Raw genomic sequence first — 14,440 nt, 5'->3', positions numbered from 1 at the left:
GATTGACTGTGTGGAGTTTGCATGTTCTCCCCGTGTCTGCATGGGTTTCCTCCGGGTGCTCTGGTTTCCTCCCACAGCCCAAAGATGTGCAGGCCAGGTGAATTGGCCATGCTAAATTGTCCGTAGTGTTAGCTAAGGGGTACATGTAGGATATGGGTCGGTGTGGACTTGTTGGGCCGAAGGGCCTGTTTCCACACTGTAATGTAAACTAATCAAACTAATCATGTTAATGTATGGCTTTGATATTCTTTCTTTGATGATTTGGTTAGAATTGAGCTTTAGGTCCTGAAAGCACCAGTCCACTCGTCTAACTTGAGACACTGATTAGTTTATGGTTTTTGATTTTGTTATTTTGGCAGCTTTTGTCTAAACTTAGGGCTCACATTTCCTGCTGTTCTCCTTTGAAACTTTGTAGATGTTCGGTTCTTGCAGAGTTGCATTCTAGATTTACTAATGCAGTCTCATTGGTTGACATTGCTGTCTATAGACATTGGCCATATTAATATTTGGAGTCCTAGGTCTCTCCCTTAAGATAAAAACAGTGAATCTGCATGACTTGAAGTACAGGCTCCTGGTTGCAATTAGAAAGGTTGAAATTGAGATTCATTCAGTATGGGAGGTTGACTCTGATTAGCATTTTTTGATATTCAAATGCTATCTTATAAATCCACGTCCATTAAAATTTACTAGGTGCTTATAAGATCAGTTGTATTTCATTTGAATTTAAAGTCTGAAGAGATTTGAAGTGGCATATATTAATGACCTTCAACATGGAAAATAACAATATAACCTTTACCTATGTGAAATATTCGAGGAGAAATTAATGACCTTAGAAAAAATGTGCAAGTGCATTTTACTGTAAACTTTGTAAACTAGCTATCTCAAATCAGATCGTTACATATTTCAGGTTCATCATATGAAAAAATAATCTTTGAAATCAAGATGATGGGACCCTAGAGGTTAGCTGCTCAATTTAGAAACTAATTTTGTTGCCTCTAACACCTCAACTTGTTTGTATTGCATAGTGCTGTCATCTTTTTCTAAAGCTAAGCATGCCAGATTCTCATGCAGAATGATAAATGCCCATAATTACATGTTTTGTTGCATGCATCTAACATAGTCTAAAGTTAGCGCCTAACATTTCTCTGTAACAGCCAACCCAATACTTCTAATTAACAATATTTTCATTGCATGAAGAATGCACTAGTTAGGAAATGTTCATAATTATAGAGGCAAATTGAAGAAGGAAAATAGGATACTCACGGAAAATTATATTGTAAATATTTAAAATTAGTATTTCATCTTGTGTATATCTACATTCAAATCTGAAAGTGTAACCACTGAGGCATCCCACTCTGAGACAAAGTCCAAGACTGGAAGGGATTCTGCATGCCACATGATTGAACCCATAACCAAATGTTTTCAAAGCATTGCATGTCTGAGGCATAAAATTCAATAAACCCAAACAATTAACTGTTAAGTCACCAATACAGTATAAACTGGCTAAACATGCACAAATGAAAAGTAGTATTAAGGGCCATGTAACCAGTTGCCAACCGTAAACTGCAAAACCGTCTTCTCCCTCAATATTTCCACACGCTATCGTCACAATATACCAATCGGTGAATTGCAGAGTGTTATAGTATCTTTTTAGTTGTCATTCTGGAGTTTGCTGTTTTAATTCTGATACGGTAGAGCTACATTAGTCGCACTGCACAAAGACAACATGTGATCAGGACAACCGGGCACAGCAGTTACAAATCTCAGCTATAATTGACAATTTTAAAATAAAATTTATATTCTACAAGTTGATAACCCTAAATTCAAAATACTGAGTTAGTGGTTGTTAGTGATTTGTTTGTGCTCTTTATGGATGAGGGTGGTCAGATGTTTGCTAGAATGTTATGATGCTGATGTTAGACAGGCTTGCCAGTCAACCAAACGACAATCATGAGGAATCACTAATGTGAATTAGTGAAGGCTTAACAGTAGGAAAAGCTTTGAAGAAAAGTCATTGGACTTGAAGCATTGACATTGTTTCTGTCTTCACAGATACTGCAAGGCCTGCTGAATTTCTCCAGCATTTTCTGCTTTTATTGCCAATCTCCAGCATTTTGTTTTTATTAATGGTAGGAAGAGCTTACTGTGCAGTTCTACAGTCATAGCTTGTGGAAAAGCTACCAATGCACTTAAGATTCTTTCTTCCATTTGCTTCTTTCAATAAAATAAAAGATAATGAGCAAGAAGGTTTCTGGTGAAGGAAAGAATAACAAACATCTAATTACCTTTTTGGCATATCCACTTTGATTAATTTTGTTAAAAATACCTTTTCTGATGTAGATAATTGAAAGTAATACAATCTTAAAGGGTGTGAATAAACTTTGAGAAGTTTTTTTCAGAAACTAGTTTTATGTTGTACAAATGCATAATATTTTGATTTATGCCTGAATATCATTAGCACTTTGTTTATATCATGACAAATATTGATCAAGTTTAACTCCTTTGTGAAAGGACTATTAAGATGACTGAGCATAAAGCTTGTTGAAAGAACAAGAGCTAAGGGCACTGAGAATGTGACTTCTAAAAGTGTAGTGTTAAAACACCTGTCAGGTGTCAATTTTGTTTTCTTTTCATGGCATGAGTGTCACTGGCCAGGACAGCACTGATTACTTGTCCCTCAATGCAATAATTGCCTCAGAGGTAAAGATTCATCCACATTGTGGGTCTCTTTTAACATGTAGGTCAGACAATGTAAGATTGGCAGATACAAGTGAACCAGACAGATGTAACCAATTAACAATAGGTGTATGGTTACCATGAGGCTAGTTTTTATTCCATTTTTATTTTTAATTGAAATCTGATTTCACCATCTGCCATGGGTTTTTGAAACCCACATATCCACCAAACATTGGCCTGGGTTTTTTATTAGTAATCCACTACACCACTGCCTCCCCCAATGTATCACCCTAAAATCTCTGTTTATGTTATAAAGCCTCATGCTGTTCAGGTGGAGAGTTGCCTATGGTCTTGATTCTGAGATGGCCTGGGTTCATATCTAGATTACTGTGAATCGACGCAGTGTAGTGAGTAAGAATAGGAGTTACAGGCACTGTACCATTTGGAAATATGATGTGATAACAGACTCAAGGAAGGGCAAGACTGGGTTTTCCTAGGTACAAGGTGTTCAGAAAGATGGGGAAGGAGGGGTTGTTTGGCGATGTTGGTTAAGGAGAGCATCATCACTGTGCTTAAGGGTATTCCAGAGTGTTGAAGGGCAGCATGAATTTGGCTAGAGCTTAGGAACTTGTATTGCTCGGTGTGCTTTTAGACTGCCAACTAGTAGGAAGCATTTAAGAGGGATAAGTCTGCAGGGAAGATACAGGAAACATGGTGAATATGGATTTCAGCAAGGCATTTGTTAAGGTTCCCCACAGAGGCTCATTCAGAAAGTTAGGAGATATGGGATACAGGGAAATTTGGCTATCTGGATACAGAATTGGCTGGCTGAAAGAAGACAAGCGAGTGGTAGTGGATGAAAAGTGTTCCGCCTGAAGGTTGGTGACCAGTGGGGTCCTGCAGGGATCTGGTCTTGGGCCTCTACTCTTTGCAGTTTTTATAAATGACTTGAATGAAGACGTGGAAGGGCGTGATAGTAAGTTTGCCGATGATGCAAAGGTCGTTGGTATTGTGTCCAGGGCTGTTGCAGATGACAACTAGACATTGACAGGATGCAGGACTGGGCTGAGAAATCGCAAATGGAGTTCAAGCTGGCTAAATGTGAATTGATTCAGTTTGAAAGGTCGAATTTGAATGCTGAATGCAGGGTTAAAGACAGGATCCTTGGCAGTGTGGAAGAATAGTGGGATCTTGGGGTCCATGTACTTGGATCCCTCAAAGTTGCCACCCAAGTTGATAGGGTTGTTAAGAAGGTGTCTGGCATTTTGGTTTTCATTAACAGGGAGATTGAGTTTAAGAGCACAAAGGAGATTTACCAGGATGTTGTTTGGATTGGAGGGCTTATCTTTTGAAGAGAGGTTGAGTGAGCTAGGGCTTTTCACACTGGAGAGAAGAAGGAAGAGAGGTGACTTGATAGAGGTGTGTAAGATTAATGAGAGGCATAGATAGAATAGATAGCCAGAGACATTTCCCCTGGGCAGAAATTGTCACGAGGGGTCATAATTTTAAGGTGATTGGAGGAAGGTATAGGGGAGATGTCAGAGGTAGGTTCTTAACACAGAAATTGGTGGGTTTGTGGAATGCACTGCCAGCGGTGGTGATAGAGCCAGAGACATTAGGGACATTTAATCAACTGCTGGACAGCAGTAGATTGAGGCAAGTGTAAGTTAGGATGATCTTAGATTAAGATAAATGCTTGGCAAAACATCGTGGGCCATTCAATGCATATATTGGAGTAACTATAATGGAGCACTTTAACTACCCAAATGTATACAGAGATAATAGTACTATAAAGTACGAAGAGGGGTAAACATTCCTATTTATATTGAAGGAAATTTTCTACAGTGAGCTTCCAGTTCAGTGATAAAAGATTTAATGTTTAATTTGGTTCTTGAAAATGAGGTGGGTCAAGTAGATCAAGTTTGAGTGGAACAATTTTGGGAATAGTGGTGACTGTGTCATAAGGTTTCAATTAAAAAAGGACAATAAGCAATACAGAATAAGAATAAATAGCTGGGGGGGAAAGTGGACTTCAATGGGGCATGGGTGATGTTGGGCTGGTAAGTTGAAACAAAAGGTTAGAGGAAATAACTACAGCAAAACTACGGGCTAACTTTAAAAAAGGAAATTCTCTGTAAAGCAAAAGGTAAGGCTGACCAATCCAGAGCTCCTGGTTTGAAAAAGGAGATAGAAAGTACGATTAAGAAGAAAAAGTTTGCTTTTGGCTAGTATCAGGTGGAAAGTACAATTGAAAGCTAAGAAATATGGAAAATTCAGAGGGTAGGTGGTAAAGCACATTAGAGAAGCTGATTAGTGTCCATAAATAGAATTTGCATGTGGGTCATGACTGAGGTGTGAAAGTAATAATTTCCATCTGTCCCTTTATCAAAAAGTGAATGCTACCTGGGCTAGGATGACAGAGGAGGAAACCCTTTCACTAAAAAGTTCAAAATTAATCAGGAATAGTGTTGGGTAAGCTAACACTATTTAAAGTCAACAAAACTTTGGGGCGGCACGGTAGCTCAGTGGTTAGCACTGCTGCCTCACAGCACCAGGGACCCGGGTTCAATTCCTTTCCCTGTGTCTGTGTGGGTTTCTTCCAGGTGCTCCGGTTTCCTCCCACAGTCCAAAGATGTGCACGTCAGGTGAATTGGCCATGCTAAATTGCCCATAGTTAGGTGTATTAGTCAGGGATAAATAAAGGGAATAGGTTTGGGAGGGTTACTTTTCGGAGGGTCATTGTGGACTGGTTGAGCCGAAGGGCCTGTTTCCACACTATATAGGGAACCTAATCTAAAAACACGAACAGAATTTAGATACATTCAAGGATACTGAAAAAGTGAAAGTGGAAATTTTAGGGGCATTGGCTGTATTCTTCCATTCTTCCATAGACATGGGAGGTCCCAAAGTACTAGCAAATCCTAAGTAATTGTACTTTTGTGCAAGGAATATTGTAAAAATCAGCCCAGCAATTACAGACTATTCACTTCAATTTCAGTGGTAGAAAAGCTTCTAGCAACAATTATTCAGGAAAAAATTAATTGTCATGTGGAAAAAGGAACTGCCAGAATGTATTTATAATGGAGAAATGGTTTGACTAAGTTGCTGGACACTTTCAAAGAGATGAGAGGATTGATGAGGGTATTGCTTTTGACATTGAGAGATGACTGGTGTGGTTTAACGTGAAGGTCACCACGAGGTGAAGGTCTCAGGCGAGGAAAGAAGTTGAGTACAAGAGTCTTTCGTGGCAACCTCAGCCAGTGCATGAAAAGAACCCATGCTGCTGGCATCACCTGTGTTACAAACCAGCCATCCAGTCAACTGAGCTAACTGACTCCAAATATGATGTAATGTACATGAATCTTCAAAAGATGATCATGGTAGTGCCACACATCAGATTTGTCAGAAAAGATAGAGCATGTTGGTTAAAAGGCTCAGCAGCATCAGGTCTGAGTATGAGAAAATGATATAATGGTCATTGGATATTGTTTTGGGCAGAGAAAGCTTTGTAAGTGGAGTTCCCCAAGGGGTTGGTGTTGGGTAACTTTATTATTCCTGATTTATACATTAATTATCTAGATTTGAAACTGTCCCCTGCACACCCAAGGTTGTGGATGACAAAGTATAGAAACATTGTAAACGATGAGGGTAGAAAAGTAGCATTCCATAAGAACAGAGACAAGTTGATGGAATCAGCAGAAAGGTGGCAGATGAGGTTCGATGTGGAGAAATGTGAGGTGGTAATGGAGACAATAGAAAATAAGGGGTGCAATTTTTAATGGAGTGTAGGTGCAGAGGGATCTCACAATAAATGTGGGTAGGACAGATGGGGGGAGCAAGTAATAAAGCATACAATATCTAGGCTTAATTAATAGGTCTTTGAGTACAAGAGCAAGGTGGTTATGCTGAACTTGCACAAGACACTTGTCAGACCTCACCTGGAGTATTCCATATAGTAGTGGGCCCTGTAGTTTAGGAGGGATGTGAACACATTGGAGAGGTGCAGAAGAGGTTTGCAAGAATTAACCTTCTCCACATCAGGCTAGATTATGGAGTGGTTAAGATGGTTTTTCTTAGAGAAGAGGAGTTTTGATAAAAGTTTTCAAAATCATGAAAAGTCGGAATAGAGTAGATAAGGTGAAATTATTTCCGCTTGTAAATGGGCCAAGAACAAAAGGGTATAGATTTATAGTGATTTGCAAAAGTACAAACTGTCATAGAGTCATAGAGATGTACAGCATGGAAACAGACCCTTCGGTCCAACCTGTCCACGCCAACCAGACATCCCAACCCAATCTAGTCCCATCCTGCCAGCGCCCGGCCCATATCTCTTCAAACCCTTCCTATTCATAAAGCCATCCAAATACCTCTTAAATGCTGCAATTGTACCAGCCTCCACCACATCCTCTGGCAGCTCATTCCATACATGTACCACCCTCTGCGTGAAAAAGTTGCCCCTTAGGTCTCTTTTATATCTATCCCCTCTCACCCTAAACCTATGCCCTCTAGTTCTGGACTCCCCAACCCCAGGGAAAAGACTTTGTCTATTTATCCTATCCATGCCCCTCATAATTTTGTAAACCTCTGTTCAGCCTCTCCCTGTAGCTCAGATCCTTCAACACTGGCAACATCCTTGTAAATCGTTTCTGAACCGTTTCAAATTTGACAACATCTTGACAACATCTGGAAGGAGACCAGAATTGCACGCAATATTCCAACAGTGGCCTAACCAATGTTGGGAGCCGCAACATGACCTCCCAACTCCTGTACTCAATACTCTGACCAATAAAGGAAAGCATACCAAATGCCGCCTTCACTATCCTATCTACCTGCGATTCCACTTTCAAGGAGCTATGAATCTGCACTCCCTGGTCTCTTTGTTCAGCAACACTCCCTAGGACCTTACCATTAAGTATATAACTCCTGCTAAGATTTGCTTTCCCAAAATGCAGCACCTTGCATTTATCTGAATTAAATTCCATCTGCCACTTCTCAGCCGATTGGCCCATCTGATCCAGATCCTGTTGTAATCTGAGGTAACCCTCGTCGCTGTCCACTACACCTCCAATCTTTGTCATTTGCAAACTTACTAACTGTACCTCTTATGCTCGCATCCAAATCATTTGTGAAAATGACAAAAAGTAGAGGGCCCAGCACCGATTCTTGTGGCACTCCATTGGTCACAGGCCTCCAGTCTGAAAAACAACCCTCCACCTCCACCCTGTTTTCTACCTTTGAGCCAGTTCTGTATCCAAATGGCTAGTTCTCCCTGTATTCCATGTGATCTAACCTTGCTAATCAGTCTTCCGTGGGGAACCTTGTCGAACGCCTTACTGAAGTCCATATAGATCACATTTACTGCTCTGCCTTCATCAATCTTCTTTGTTATTTCTTCAAAAAACTCAATCAAGTTTGTGAGACATGATTTCCCACGCACAAAGCCATGTTGTCTATCCCGAATCAGTCCTTGCCTTTCCAAATACATGTACATCCTGTCCCTTAAGATTCCCTCCAACAACTTGCCCACCACCGAGGTCAGGCTCACCGGTCGATAGTTCCCTGGCTTGTCTTTACCACCCTTCTTAAACAGTGGCACTGCGTTTGCCAACCTCCAGTCTTCCGGCACCTCACCTTTGACTATCGATGATACAAATATCTCAGCAAGAGGCCCAGAAATCACTTCTTCTCTAGCTTCCCACAGAGTTTCTCGGGTACACCTGAACAGGTCCTGGGGATTTATCCACTTTTAACCATTTCAAGACATCCAGCACTTCTTCCCCTGTAATCTGGACATTTTGCAAGATGTCACCATCTATTTCCCTACAGTCTATATCTTCCATATCCTTTTCCACAGTAAGTACTGATGCAAAATATTCATTTAGTATCTCCCCCATTTTCTGTGGCTCACATAAAGACCGCCTTACTGATCTTTGAGGGGCCCTATTCACTCCCTACTTACCCTTTTGTCCTTAATATATTTGTAAAACCCCTTTGGATTCTCCTTAATTCTATTTGCCAAAGCTGTCTCATGTCCCCGTTTTGCCCTCCTGATTTCCCTCTTTAGTATACTCCTACTTTCTTTATACTCTTCTAAGGGTTCACTCGATCTATCCTGTCTATACCTGACATATGCTTCCTCCTTTTTCTTCACCAAACCGTCAATTTCTTTCATCATCCAGCATTCCCTATACCTAACCGCCTTCCCTTTCACCCTGACAGAAATATACTTTCTCTGGATTCTTGTTATCTCATTTCTGAAGGCTTCCCATTTTCCAGCTGTCCCTTTACCTGTGAACATCTGCCTCCAATCAACTTTCGAAAGTTCTTGCCTAATACTGTCAAAATTGGCCTTTCTCCAATTTAGGACTTCAACTTTTAGATCTGGTCTATCCTTTTCCATCACTATTTTAAAACAAATAGAATTATGGTCGCTGGCCCCAAAGTGCTCCCCCACTGACACCTCAGTCACCTGCCCTGCCTTATTTCCCAAGAGTAGGTCATGTTTCGCACCTTCTCTAGTAGGTACATCCACATACTGAATCAGAAAATTGGCTTGAATGCACTTAAGAAATTCCTCTCCATCTAAACCTTTAACACTGGCAGTCCCAGTCGATGTTTGAAAAGTTAAAATCCCCTACCATAACTACCCTATTATTCTTACAGATAGCTGAGATCTCTTTACAAGTTTGTTTCTCAGTTTCCCTCTGACTATAATACAATCCCAATAAGGTGATCATCCCTTTCTTATTTCTCAATTATGAAGTTTACTTTTTCATATAATGTGTGGTATGGGTCTTGTGTGAATTGCCTAGAAGTGTGGTGGAGGCAGATTCAATCAAAGGCATTAGATAGTTATTTGACTAGGAAACAATATGCAAGCTTATTGGAGGGAAAAGGCAAGAGAAAGCATTATGACATAGTAGAACATTTGGAGAGCCATAATAGACATGATCAAATGGCCTTGTTCTGGTCATAAGAGTTATGTAATGAGTATTTTCAATTTTTTTTTCCCAGGCTACTGACTGGGTTAAGGCAATTCTCAGCACATGCTGTCAACAGTACCAAGTGTGTGTAATATTTTTAACTCATTGTCTGTAACTGTGTTGAAGCAAATCATGTCAGTACAAATCACGGATAATCCTCAAGATCCATTGGTGTTAGGGAGGTAGTTGTATTGTTACTAAAAGATATGGAACCTTTTTCTTTATGTAATGTAATATTAGCTGAAATTATTGCTTGTTGATTGTAGGGACTCTGAGCTGTCAGACTACTAAAAGATATGACTAAACAAAGTTTTAAGGTAAGAAAATTCATAACCTTTTTGAAGTTCATAACCTTTTTGGAGTTCTTACCAAGTAAATAAGATTTTGGTTGTGCATTGTACTTTGCTTTGTTTAAAACAAAAATCAATGTTCTACTGTTTCAAAAATATACTTCATAAAGTAAAACACTTTTTTTAGACAGTAACTATCTTTCAGGTAAAATTGCACTTAGTACAGAGTGTATGTGTCACCAGTCCAAAAAAATGAATATTCTTGTTCATCCATTAGCTAAGTGAGGACACTTCCAAATGAAGAATTGGTTCTGATGTCAAAAGATTTGAGAAACTGACTCCCATTAGACCAATGCAGACCTTTCCTAATCTCCAAAGAACTGCAGTCTGCCTGAACTTCCTAAAAAAAAACTTGGGGGAAGTGGGAAAGTTTAACAATCCTTTAATCATTTAATTTTAACATTTAATTAACAGTTGCTTGAGATGTATCAGAGTACAGTGCAAGATGTAGTTTGCGATGTGCCAGATAACTAACTTGCAATTTACTCTGCTTTCCGTGAGTCCTAAATTGGTTACTGGGTTGCACCACTGATCGCCCCTGTATGTTTTCCCAACCTTTTTATTATCTCTACACTCCGAAGAGCAATAATTTGCAGGTGTTCTTTGTGTGGCTTACAGGCATCTTTTTTTTTATTCAAGTAATTAGCAGAATTATTCACTGGATTTTAGAATGAGGGTGTTATAAACCTACAAAATTCTAACAAGACTAGACTGGATAAATGCAGGAAATATGATCTTCATGAGCACGGAGCCCAAAACCAGGCATCATAGTTTAAGGGTAAGCCATTTACGATTTAGGATCTTCCCTCGGAGTGGTGAGCCTGTGGAGTTCTTGACTACAAAGTATTTGAGGCCAAAATATTGAATGTTTTCAAGGATTCAGGTATAGTTCTTGGGGATAAAGGGATTAAAGTATACGGGGGTTAAGTGGAAACAGTATTGAAGTTGAATATTCAGATCATATTGAATGGCAGTGCAGCCTTGAAAGACTGGATGGCCTACTCCTATTTTGTGTTTGTTATAAAATTAAGAATCGCACATTTTGGAGGCATAATGGTGGTATCAATTCTGGATCTAGAAGAGGCATACTCTACCTAATGTCACAGTCTTAATGTTTGTGGTCTATAATGTATTTTAATTTGTATTTTACTTCAGATCTTTCTGAAATGTGATTTGAGCCTGAATATCAGCAACTAAGAAAGATGTTGGGAAACCGAAAGAAGACGACAGTGAAGTGTCTCTTGATGTGTGTGGGATTTTTTTTTTAAATTGATGAATATGATGTTTTGTCAGTATGTCTTCTTAGTTGCCACATGTACTTGTCACACTCTGCAGCTGGTCTGCTTTAGAGAATGTTTAAAAACAAGCAACATAAAAGGGAAAAATTAGAACTGTGCAACTTCACGCCTCTCCTCTGCCATCAGTTAAACCTTATTTTTTAAAAAAGTCAACACAAATTTAAAAATTATTTTTAGAGTTGGAAGAGTCAAACTCTTCACTTATCCCAATTGTAAGTTTGAAGAATAGATATTTGCAAAGGCACTTACATTAATATTTGAAAGATAGTGGGGTAAAGAACCCCTTCCTTACCTTTTCTCCAGAAGTGCAGAGTATATTCACTGCGCATTTGAACATAGAGAACACAACTTGATTAACTCTGGAGCAAACAATGTCTGGGCAAATTTCCTCTGTTCTAAACTGTGTCTTTTTTTAAGAAAGGAAGTGTTCTGCATACTGGGCAGCCCTTTGAACGTTTAAAGAAGTGTTTAAAAATAGTAATGGAAAGCAATGTCTACAATATCCACAGTATTACCGTTTTGAAGAAACTGAAATGGTTCTTGTGACTGTTGCTTGCTAGACGTGGTGGACAGATGTATCGCACTTAGATCATTCCAGAGCACAGATTTTTGCCTTTTTTTTGACTAAGTTACTTTTGCAGTTGAAGCAGCTGAAAACTTCCTTTGTTTGAAGAAATGCAGAAATCTGAATCCCACAAAAGCTTGCAACATAGTAGCCACATGCATCTCCACTGTCTAACTTGTATTCATGAATATGAATCAGTTGTCACTACATTCCAGTTTACAGAAATAAATCACACTCTTGACATACCAACCCAGTTTGAATATTTCCATCCCACAGTTGCCCAGTGATGACTCTGCACTGACCTTAAGAATTAAATGTGCCTTATTTTTTAACGGGTAAGATTTTTACACAAAATATTTGATAAATGAAATTTTGCTGTAGCAAACTTGTATGTTATGAGAATATGTTGTACATATTTGATAAGTTTGTGTATAATTTCTTGATTTGTAGAGTCTTGCAGTGTATATTTGTGTTGTGGTACTAAATCCTATTCTTCAGTGTTGTGATCATGTTCTTATGCATTTTTTTGAAATAAAGTATTTAAACTTATCTTCTGTGTCTGAATTACATATCAAGGAATCTGTGCTAATAATGCAAATCCAGAAAGTCTTGTAATAACACGTTGTTCCCCCATTAGTGAAATAAACATTGGATGCTAAAATGGCAAAGTGTGTTAGATTAGGCCTTATTAAATTTGTCTTTGTGCCTTCTGGTGTATGAATGTATTAATTTACTCCTGATCACTCTTTCATGTAATGTAACAAGTCTGTATTGCTCAATTAATTTAGTAAGCACTACTATTTTCAATACATTAATTTGTTACCCAGTGCTTCATTAATTTATTAATTGCAATTATAGTTTGTCAGCATCCTTTTTATTAATTTGCATTACATTTGTTTGCAGTCTGCTTTCCTTTTGACATTGTGAGCTGTTAAAAAAACATTAATCTAATTTAGTTTTCAAAATGTATAATTTTATAGTAGTGTTCAATCATTGTATCCTTTGGAAAGATCAAGATGAAACATTTTAACATGATACAACTCATAACTCCAAAGGTGTAATCACAAGAGACCTACAAGTAATTGCATTCTTGTGCTTTTTCTGTGCATGCAAGCCTTGTTTTTGAAATCATGTTTGGTCCAGCTTATGACAATTCACCCAAAAATCAGACTGGAGTGCAAATAATGCCACAAAAGATGGAGGAATGCACAAGGCTGTGTTCAGGAAACCACAAGGTGTGAGCATTGTGAAGGACAATGCATAGATATAGAGCGGGATGAAGCAACAATAGATTACAAAGACAAGCACAAAGATACATCAGAACTTCAAGCAAACTTATTTTACAGAAGACTAACAAATACCACCCTAACACTCATAGTGAAGTTATATATTTACAATAGTCATCCTGCAATCAACATTTGATTAAGCAAATTAATATCACAACAAAAAAGTTCGTGCTTGATTTAAAAGCTAAAATATTTTTTGGACTTACTGCTGTGTGAACCTGATTAATTGCCATTACTTGGAAATTAATTCTTTCAGGATTTCAGCAGACCCTGAATTGAACAGAATAGCTGCTTCTGTGTAGGAAACTTCTAGAGGTACATTAAGAAAGCTATTCCTCCTACACAAACTGGACGAATGACACAGCGTTACCTTATGAACTGTCCTCTAGCTTATGAGCAAGACTTGCAGCAACTTGAAATAATCTTGTGCAACAGAACTGTAATCGTTTATTGAACTTCTTGGGTTTAACATAACTGCCTCTAAATCAAAATTGGATCAAAAATGCCTTTTTGGTTAAAGGGAAATAGAACATTACAGCGCAGCACAGGTACTCTAGCTCTCAATGTTGTGCTGACCTGTGGAACCAATCTGAAGCTCATAAGCTACACTATTCTATTTTCATCCATATGTTTATCCGATGACCATTTAAATGCCTTTAAAGTTGGTGAGTCTACTACTATTAGATTAGATTGGATTCCCTACAGTGTGGAAACAGGCCCTTCGCCCCAACAAGTCCACACTGACCCTCCAGAGAGTAACCCACCCAGACCCATTTCCCACTGAATGATGCACCTAACATTTATGGGCAATTTAGCATGGCCAATTTACCTGACCTGCACATCTTTTGGATTGTGGGAGGAAACCAGAGCACCCAGAGGAAACCCACACAGACAGTTACCCAAGGAGGGAATCGAACCCAGGTCCTTGGCGCTGTGAGACAGCAGTGCTAACCACTGTGCTGCCCTGTTGCAGGCAGGGCGTTCCACACCCCTACTCTGAGGAAAGAAACTACCTCTGACATTTGTCCTATATCTATCACCCCTCAATTTAAAGCTATGTCCTCTTGTGCTCACTATCATCATTGAGGAAAGACTCTCACTGTCCTATGATTATCTTGTGTCTCAAGTCACCTCTCAACCTCCTCTCTCATGAAAACAGCCTCAAGTTCCTCAGCCTTTCCTCAAGATCTTCCCTCCATACCGGCAACATCCCAGTAAATCTCCTCTGAACCCTTTCCAATGCTTCCACATCCTTCTGTAATGCAGTGACTGCAACTGTACA

The 14,440-nt window shown here is 39.0% G+C and overlaps 1 protein-coding gene across 2 annotated transcripts in view; it reads left to right on the top strand.

The window, feature by feature from the left end:
- Nucleotides 1–12,421, top strand: part of ppp2r3b (protein phosphatase 2, regulatory subunit B'', beta) — a 127,361-nt gene extending 114,940 nt beyond the window's left edge. For both annotated transcript variants that reach the window (XM_043692333.2, XM_087988375.1), the window contains exons 13-14: nucleotides 9,926–9,976; nucleotides 11,165–12,421. In XM_043692333.2, the coding sequence (XP_043548268.1) occupies nucleotides 9,926–9,950 (25 nt within the window). In that variant the 3' untranslated portion in view covers nucleotides 9,951–9,976; nucleotides 11,165–12,421. The remainder of the gene's footprint in view (nucleotides 1–9,925; nucleotides 9,977–11,164) is intronic.
- The last annotated feature ends 2,019 nt before the right edge of the window (nucleotides 12,422–14,440 follow it).

The sequence above is a fragment of the Chiloscyllium plagiosum genome, unplaced genomic scaffold, assembly GCF_037043375.1.
Source record: "Chiloscyllium plagiosum isolate Xiang-an unplaced genomic scaffold, Cpla_swu_hap1 HiC_scaffold_6, whole genome shotgun sequence".
Classification (NCBI taxonomy): Eukaryota; Metazoa; Chordata; class Chondrichthyes; order Orectolobiformes; family Hemiscylliidae; genus Chiloscyllium; species Chiloscyllium plagiosum.
This window is presented reverse-complemented; position numbering and strand designations above follow the sequence as displayed.